At 48.7% G+C, this 9509-nt stretch overlaps 1 protein-coding gene across 1 annotated transcript in view; it reads left to right on the top strand.

Annotated features, from left to right (window-relative positions):
- Positions 1–210: 210 nt before the first annotated feature.
- The window catches only part of SHISA9 (shisa family member 9), a 227875-nt gene continuing 218576 nt past the window's right edge, over positions 211–9509 (top strand). The window contains exon 1 of the mRNA XM_083585313.1: positions 211–1558. Within this exon, the coding sequence (XP_083441439.1) occupies positions 933–1558 (626 nt within the window). The 5' untranslated portion in view covers positions 211–932. The remainder of the gene's footprint in view (positions 1559–9509) is intronic.

Genomic DNA, 9509 nt, shown 5'->3' with positions numbered 1-9509 from the left:
CAAGTCTGGAGTTTGCCCACTCCTGGAATAGAGTGGTTTGGAAGATGCTGGAGGAAGTGGGGGGTTGGCTGTGTCACCCCTTCGCCCCAAAAGCAAACTGGCCCAAAATCTGTTATGGATGTGCTCGCTCTGTATCTCCAAATTGCTTGCCCCACCCGCTCAGAGCCTTTGGATCCGACCTAATTCTCTGCCCGACTGCTTTCCCACCGGAGAGGTGGGGCACACGCAAACTGTTCCTGGCTCCCATGCCAGGAAGAAGCTGCAGTCTCCTCCCCTCTCCTCCTTGCAGGAGAGACCGGGGAGGGCGCGCATCTTCTAGCAAGAGAGTTTCCCTGCTGGAGAACTTGGCGAGGTCTCCTCTGCCCGTTGGTGTGAGAGCTGGATAGCAGCTGGAGAGCGAAGCCAGTTGAGTCGCGTCCTCCCCTCCCTCTAGAGACACCATCGCTTCTCCATCTCCCCGCCCCTCGCAACCACCTACCGCTGCAAAACCGCTCTGCAGCCGCTGCCGCCGCCACCACCCCGCGCTCCGATTTCCCCAGAGGCTTCTTGCCCCTTCCGCTCCCCTCGCCGACCACCCTCCTCCGTGCTTTTGGACCCTCACTCATCCACGCTCACTTTTCCTGCCTGTCTCCACGCTCCACAAGTGCCGCGCGCAGTTCACTCCCCGCGCTCTGAGGCTTCGGAAGGTGGGGGGGGGAGAGAAAAAGAACAAGAGAGAGAGATTGAGAGAGAGAGAGAGAGAGAGAGAGAAGAGGTGGGACTGGCACCCCCGCCCCCCAGCTCCGCATGCTCGGCAGAGGCGGCCCTGCAAAGCTGCGCGGCCGCTAGGAGCTTCCCAGCGAGCTGAAAGCCACGGAGCTGTCCACGGTGCTGAAACCCCGCGCGGGCTGCCAGGCGAGCGGGCTCCCCGCGGTTGCCCGAGAGCCCCCTTTATGTGCAGTTCTTGGCGCATCGCAGCAGCGTCGAGCGGCTTGAGTTGCGGCGGCGGCGGCGGAGACAGCCTCAGCTCGCCCGGGCTGGCGCTGAGAAGGATGAAGGGCTTCCTCCGGCTGTTCTTGAGCTACTTGGTGGCGGACCTCCTCACCCTTTTGTGCCGGGCGCAGGAAAAAGCCGGGCAGCACTTGGGCAGCATCGTGATGCTCTCCGGGGGGAACCAGAGCCGAGAAGGGGAGCAGCACGTCGACGCCTCGGAGCCGCCCCCGACCCCGGAGGAATGCAGGGGCTACTACGACGTGATGGGCCAGTGGGACCCGTCGTTCAATTGCAGCGTCCGAGAATACCCTTTCTGTTGCGGCACTTGTGGCTTTCGCTTCTGCTGCAAGTACCGGAAGGGCCGCTTGGATCAGGATATCTGCACCAACTACATCAAGCCCCCCTGGCTGAACGGGCGCAAGACGCCCAACCGCCCCGTCGACCCTTCCCACGACCCCACCCGAGACAAAACCAACCTCATCGTCTACATCATCTGCGGGGTGGTGGCTGTCATGGTATTGGTGGGCATCTTCACCAAACTGGGGCTGGAGAAAGCGCATCGACCTCAGAGGGAACACATGTCCAGGTAAGGCGAGGCTTAACCACCTTTTTTCGGATGTTGTGTGGTGGGGGCTGACGACCCGCGAACTCAACCCGAGCACAGAGGCGGCCACCTGCCCGAATCTCTGTGCGCGTGTTGAGCCTAAGAAAGAACTCCCGCTGGCCTTAAAAGCCATGACTACAAAACCACCGTCGCTGGAGTCCCCCCGCCTCCCCACTTTCTTCAGGGCGCGCTGGTGCCCTCTCTCCCCCTCGATGGGGCATGTAGGAACCAGTAGCCACCCCCTGGTGTGTTAGCCAGATGCTTGCACAGGGATTAACGCACATGTCTTGGTGCAGCGGCGGCCGAGCAGCTCCAGATAGTGAAAAGATTGGGTGAGGGGCGCGCGCGCACAGAAGCTCACTCATGATGGAGAAGCGCAGCAGCAGCAAAAAAAATAAAAATAACAAATGTGGCGTTTAATTCTGCTTGCGAGGTCTGCCGGTAACTCTCTCTCTCTCTCTCTCTCCACCGCTTTCCAACTGTTGCGCTTACGGGGCAAACTTCTCCGCAGTGGCTTGTAAACACTGTCTCTTTCTCTCACACACCCACCCCTTCATTTGAGCATCTCCTTGGTTTCCAGGTACAAAGCGGGCACAATCTCAGCTCGCGGGTGCATGAGCCTCCACACCTGAGAAACAGAACCTGCTCCCTAATATTGAAAGGAAAGGATGAAGCACAGCAGGGAGATTGCAGAGAAGGACCCCAGACTGAGGGTCTTGATGAGACAGAGGTTCATATAATATCTCACTTTACAATGAGGCCAATGAGGAGGTGGACTGGTGTCTCTGTGTTGTGTTGTACGCTTTGCATCTATCAAGTAACTGGCTGTTTCAGATCAAATATAACACACACACACACAATGGCAAATTAAGCTGATGGGTGCTGCTCTAACCACAAGCTGGCGATCAAGCAAGTGGGCACAATCCCACTTTTGGCTGCCTCTCCCTGCCATTCTAAATACACACACGCGCACACACTCCCCCCAAATTGTGTCAACAGTAGAGAATCAAAGACCCAACCCGTTTGTCAAATCATTCGGTCTGTCTGATTCATTATGCTAATCCCCAACACATGAAAGCAAAACAGATGGGGAAAGACATTTGCAGATAAAATAAAAACAATTACAAAAAAGAGAGAAGCAGCAGCAGCAAATAGCTCTATTAAATTGATCCCAGCATAGCCAGGGGAACTTTCAAGATGAAGGCTGGAGTTGCCAGGATGCCTTCAGATGGACAGGGCTGTTTTGCTCTGGAAAGGTATAACTCAAAGGTAGTCTGGTTCCTCATCTCTTCCCGGTCTCCTCCTTGCCCCTCCCATGGACTCTGCACCTGGAGCATCTCCTTGTCCAAGATCCTGCTATTGCTTTGTGATTAACAGCCTCCCCCTGCAACGAGACACCCAAAATAGGATTCAGAATGCATCACCCGTTCTTTCACTAGCAATTATTTGCTATTTATAAACTGGCTGATGGGTGATCATTTTTACTACCAAGGAGGAGAGCAGCAGAGCACAGGAATTCGCAGGCAACCCAACATGCTGTGAATCCAGGGTTACAAGTGGAGGGTTATCCAAAAACGCCCTCCTGGGCTTGAGAAGGCTCAGCCACTAAATGAAGGCCAAGAGCAGGTGGGGAGTGAGATTCCATTCTGTCCTCTGCCCCTCGAATCTTGGCAGAGGTTTGGGCACCCTACTGCCTCTGCTTCTATAGTGCCTACGTGGACAGGTATGCTGAAAAGGTGACACAGCGACAATGAGCAGGACAACCTCTGAGCTAGGAAGGGGAGGTGATGGTTTGCCTCTGGTTAATTTGTGGCAAGTGCCTGTGCTCATCATCCAGACATTCAGTTCCATGCAAAGATTGTCTGCACAGAAGCAGGAGCCTCCCAGCAACTCTACCTATTTCCCCTTGTGGGTCTTTTACGCTTGGAACTCTCTCTCTCAAGTTCTTTAGATGGAGCTACCCAGGGAAGGCCCATAGCTCAGTGCCTTTGCATGCAGAAGGACACAGGTTCAATCCCCAGCATCTCCAGGTAAGGCTGGGGAAAACCCCCTTCCTGAAACCCCAAAAACCTGCTGCCAGTCAGTGCAGATGGCACTGAACTAGATGGACCAACAGTCTGACTCCGTATAAGGCACCTTCCTATATTCCTCTTCAACTCCCTCCTTAAACCCCATCATTTATACAAATCCCATGCTTAACTTCTGCCCACCTTCTCCCAACATCTTTTCCCAACCTCAATGAAGTCTAAATAGCCTGGAAAGGGGAAAATTAGGCATTATAAATAGTGGTCTTCAGATATCTGAGAGAGATGGGGCTAATTCATCCCCAGTTAATCTAGAGTATTGGACTCAAACCAACAGATTCACATCCCAGGAAAGCAAATGGCAACTAAACATTAGGAAATATGTCCTGGTGATAAAAGCTGTTCAGCGTTGGAATAGAGTATTTCAGGAGGTGAGGGTTTCTCCTTCATGAAAGGTGCTCTTTTTTGCAGAATTTGGATGGCTGCTTATCAGTGATGCTGAACTCATGGATTTTCTACAGATAAACTCTGAGGTCTCTTCTAACTCTAGAATTCCATGCATCTGCCCCATTTTTCCCTTTATTGCTTTTGCCACACTTCTCTTTCCCTTCTCACCTATCTTCTTCCTACTAGCAAAGCTTCATTGGGGACAGCTTCCTTTTTGTGTATGTGCTTATTCTATAAAGTTGTCATATATATATATATATGACAAATATTGCATACCCTAAACTGCTAGTTTATTCATGCAACAGAGCAGCTGGGATTGAGGACACTTCAGCAGTGAGATGGTTGCCGGAGTGATTCTCAAGGACGAAGATACATAGGAAAACGTGTCCAATGAATGTACCATTTTTGGATAAGCCAATAGCTCATAGGAGAGCACATGGAATTAATGCAGAAGGTTCTGTGTTTGAACCTTAGTATATCTAGCTGAAAGGGACCCCAGGTTGTTTCTTTAAATGGAATCACAGGTCCTTTTCTGCCTGAGACCTGGAAAGCTGCTACTGGTCAGCATACATAGCTATAGCCTATATGTACAAATTGTCTGATCTAGTATAAAGCAGCTTTTAATGTTCATTAATGTTTGCTCAGGAGCAATTCTCTGGGCTGAAACTTCTGCAAAGCAACTGGGGTCCTCTATTGACAAGTTTTCCTGGCACATCTCTACGCACTTACAACTGCTGGAATTACTCCAGGAGTCATCACTGGGCTGCAAAGGGGTCCACAGTAGCTCCCAATACTCCTCATTCCTTAGAGAAGGTGCTTATAATTACCTTTCTCATTGATCCTCACCCAAACTTAAACGTCTTACCTGTTTCAAATGCTGTTGAAGGAGGGAAGCTGTATGGTGTTCACTTACAGAAATCATAATCCCTCAACTCCCTGTTGCTCATCTAACAGTGGTATGAAAGTTTCTGGTGAGATCTTGCTACTTAAGTTAATGGATGAGATTCATAAGGGGACGTGTTTCAAACCCCTTCTGGCCAGCATCTGTCAAGATTAAATGGCTAGTCTTCAACAAGTCCTCTATTGCTGCAGATTAGTTCATGATATTTGAACTCCACAGTGCTCTTTTGTTACCTGGTCTCCAAACTTAGGACCAGAAGCAGCTGATGAAAAGAGAATGATATGATGGAAGGGAAGGGGCAGAATCAGATGCCTGCTTGGTATATATTCATGAAAAATAACCAGGTGGGAAGACTTTAAAGATTTCTGGTGGGGGTGGGGAGTGAATTCAGGGGACAATTATCCAACGAGCTTAGGAAGGCATAGGACACTTGTCACCAGGAATTCATTGTAATTAAGTAAAACAGGAATGTTACACATTTTCAATAGAGGAGAGGGACAAATACTGGTGTCATCAAGGCAGCACTTTGGGACAGATGTCCCAGGGCAATGCTCAGCAGAATGAGCAGTGCTGGTGTACCACAAGGAGAAAGAAATTAAGCAACACACATTATCTTCTAAAGAGGAGTTCCCATTTGACCATTAAGTCAAGATTGTAAAAGTACCTAACTCCACTGTTGAGGACAAAAATATTGTATCCATGACTATGTTAACATTCCCTTTGCTGTTCTATCTGGCTCTTCCATCTACTTCGCCCCATTCATTTTGTGTGGCCCAAAGACTTTGGGGGAGAGAAGTGAAATACTCTGGCTTGTCCCACTGAACTATGTCACATTTAAAGCACTCTGCTACCACTTTAAACAGTCATGGCTCCACCCAAAGAATATTGGGAACTGTAGTTTGTTAAGGGTTCGGAGAGTTCCTAAGAGACACCTATTCCCTTCACAAAGCTACAATTCTCAGAGGCTCCACAGAGGCTCCACAGAGTGTGTGACAGAGGCAAGGGGCCAGAAGATTGACCCAGCAGAGGGGACCAGTGATTTATGGGGTTTGGCACCCGTCACAAGGCAGGAGCAAGGGCAGGGGGAGGGGGAAGAGTCAGAGCATTCTGAGATGGAGGAAGGCACGTGGAATGTGGTGGAAGATGCAGAGGCTGTTCCAGTGACAGACGGGTCAGTAGATTACTCACCTTTCCCTGCCCTACTGTCTCCTAGAACCAGAAGGGGCTTGAAGTGGGACAACTTCCATGCCAAAAAAGTCTTGGGTTGCAGGTGTGCAACCTGTCAGGGCAGGGTATATCAACTGGCGGAGAGGAGGGCAACCTTTTGGTGCAACTGCTCCTCAGGTTGCAGATCTGAGGGACAGCCGTCTTGTTGCCAGAAGAGTGTGTGTGTGTGTGTGTGTGTGTGTGTGTGTGTGTGTGTATGCACGCACGCACGCACGCACGCACGCACACACACATCTGGAGCACTGTGGGAGTTGCTGTAAGTGCTTGTTTTGTCAATGAAGACTGAACTATCAGACATATGCCTTCCTTAGCTGGGTGGGCCAGGAGAGGCATATAACTAGCCCTTGGGAGAATAAATTGCTGGACTAAATGAGGCTTTGACCTGATCAAACAGGCTCTGCTTATATTTCCTCCCAGTAAACAGCAGGAATAAAATCAATCAACGTCCAAGATTGGCCTGTGTTTACCCTTGCTCAGAAAAGTAGCATTAAAAAAAAGAAACTTTAATAACAGGAATTTAATAATGGAACTTTAGCTGTGAACTGCGATAAGCGATCCTTTTAGCTCAGTCATGTGCATGCTTACTCAGAAGTTGACTTCAGTGGCACTTTCTTCCTTGCAGCAGCTGAAAGATTGTCTTAGTGGCGATCTACGATAAGAGAATGAGGAAGTCCATTTGGACATGACAGAAGCAACAAAGTGTTTCAGGAGCTTGGAAGGGAAGCTGAAGCTCTTGCAGAATAAACACAACAGATGGGGAATTGGATGGCTGGTGCATGGCTCAATCTGTACATCAGAATTGCAAATGTGTTTAAGAATCGTCCACTCTCTGCACCACAACTCCACCCTAATCAATAGGTGGACAATATCTTTATTAGGACTGTCCCAAAATAGGGACCAAACTTTTGAATTCTCCAAAACTATTCATCAGGTGGGATGTTAAGCAAAACTCAGGCATAGGTACCGCACTTTCATGCAGCAAACCAAGGCAATGGCCTCATTCGTAAGAACAGAATATGAACCTGCTGGATCAGGCCAATGGCCCAACTCTTCCAGAACCCTGTTTCCACAGTGGCCACCCAGATGGGAAACCCACAAGCAGGGACATGAGCACAACAGCATCCTGCCCCCTTAGGATTCTCACCAGCTGGTATTCAGGGGCATATTGCCTCCAGCAGTGAAGGGAGAACATAGCCATGGTGGCTACGAACCAGCAAGCCTTGTTCTCCATGAATTTGTCTAATCCTCTTTTAATGCCATCCATTGTCTCCCGCATCGATGTGTGTGATTAGCAACTTCTGGGCTCCTGCTCACTTAACTCAATGGTCAATACTGTTGCTGCCGCCCTTCTACTTAGGCATGGCTACTGAATGGGCTGACGGGACCCCCTTCCTCAGTGTAGGCAGAGAGGCCGCCAGGGTTGCTGCCAGCAAAATGGTTCAAAAATAAGCACAGTGGTGGTGGTGGTGGGATGAGGAGGGGATGAGTGAAAGTGACAGCGGTGAGAGAATCTGCATTGGTATTCTGCTGGCTTTGGAAGAAGCACACATTTACACAAGCATTCCCTTGACCTGAGTCTCCTGTTTTAATGGCTGGGCTTTTAAAAATTACATTGCTTTATTGCATATTTTAATTGTGGATGTTTATATTTTAATAGGTTTGTTTCATGGTGTTTTTAAATTACCCTTGTTTGTTTTAATGTTAGTGGAAATGGTTTTTATGTTTTGAAGACCACATAGAAACCCATTTGGCCATTAAGTGGTATATCAATCATTCAATCAATCAGTCAGTCAGTCAGTCAATCAATCAATCAATCAATCAATCAATCAATCAATCAATGATAACAGGAGTGGGGTGTAGCAACAGTAGAGTTTGCTGCCTAAGGAGGAGCAATGTCAGCAATGTCTGACGGTGGGGGTGTGGGGAGAGGAAAGAGAGGGGGGAAAGTTGGTTTGTGGTAACATCAAACTTACATAGCATCTACCACCTAAATCTAAATAAAGTCCACTACAGTGATACCTTGGTACTCAAACGGCTTGGCTCCTGAACAAATCGGCTCCTGAACGCTACAAACCTTGAAGTGAGTGTTCTGGTTTGCGAATGTTTTTCAGAAGCTGAACGGCCTCTGCAGCTTCCGATTGAGTGCAGGAAGCTCCTGCAGCCAATGGGAAGCCACGCCTTGGTTTTCGAACTGGTTCTGGAGTCGAACGGACTTCTGGAATGGATTAAATTTGAGAACCAAGGTACCACTGTACCTCTTTTTACACTCTATCTTCATAGCTGACCATTATCCTTGATACCTAGTTTTTTATTTGCATATAATTTTGGGTAGAAGCCATTGTTGTGCTAAGGAGATCATTCTGGCAGTGTGAGCATTTCTGCTTGCTTGCTGAAATGAACTCCCCTCTCCTTCCCCTCCCCCCCATGCTCTGTTCTGGGGGCACACCTGAGCCCCCACAGAGCAGATACGGGTGAGGCATGTGCAGTTGGGAGAGGTAGGAAAACCCCATTGCACAAGCAAGAGTCCTTGTATTGGCTTTGGCTAGTGAAAAACATGAGTTGACTTCAGCCCCTAGTTTGCATGTAGATATGTAGGGAGGGGTATTCATCCACAGGAGACTCTACTGGCAACTTATATAAATCAGGGATGGGGAGCTTGTGGTCCTTTTGCTGTTGCCCAATTGCCAGTGAAGATGGGAGTTGTAATCCAACAAAAACAGGACGTTCCCCATTGCCGCTATAGATTCTCTAACCTGATTGCAAGCCAGTGTATTAGCTATGAATATTAGCAGCAAACAACAAAGCTCCTAATTTGAAAGCCCATGAATTAATTGCCCAGGAACAAGTCGAGATATTGTTGCAGGAAATGCCTCCGCCGACGGCATCTAAAATGTGGATGTTCTACACATGTCACACTTGGCTGGGCGTCTCTGGCCACTCATATGCATGCGTTTGGGTTTCAAGAAGCAGGCACACATTTTGATGATGCCCATGCTATTTGGGTTTCTTGCAGGAATTGTATTGTATTGTAACTGCAAGTGGTCTTCTGCTAGGCTGCGATGGCCTCCTTGTCTCAGCTCCCCAATTTGCAAGTTTGTTCTGTTTCCAGTCTTCAAGCTGGGAGTGTTGTTGCTAATGTAGCCAAAACATATTGCATATATTGGATTCCTATTGTATGTTAGCTCAGTGAACAAGACATTCTTCCAAGTTTTCTGCAGCCATTCTCCCGCTGTTGGAGGTTTTTTGTTTCTCCAAAACTGAGTAATGCAGTTATTGTTACTCAGGTTTCTAAAGCTGAAGAGGTTTGCACCATTAAACTGGATTAAATCTCTCT

Source organism: Podarcis filfolensis (genome assembly GCF_964270895.1).
Source record: "Podarcis filfolensis genome assembly, chromosome: 14".
Classification (NCBI taxonomy): domain Eukaryota; kingdom Metazoa; phylum Chordata; class Lepidosauria; order Squamata; family Lacertidae; genus Podarcis; species Podarcis filfolensis.
The sequence above is the reverse complement of the archived record's forward strand: the minus strand, read 5'-3'. Positions and strand labels throughout refer to the sequence as shown.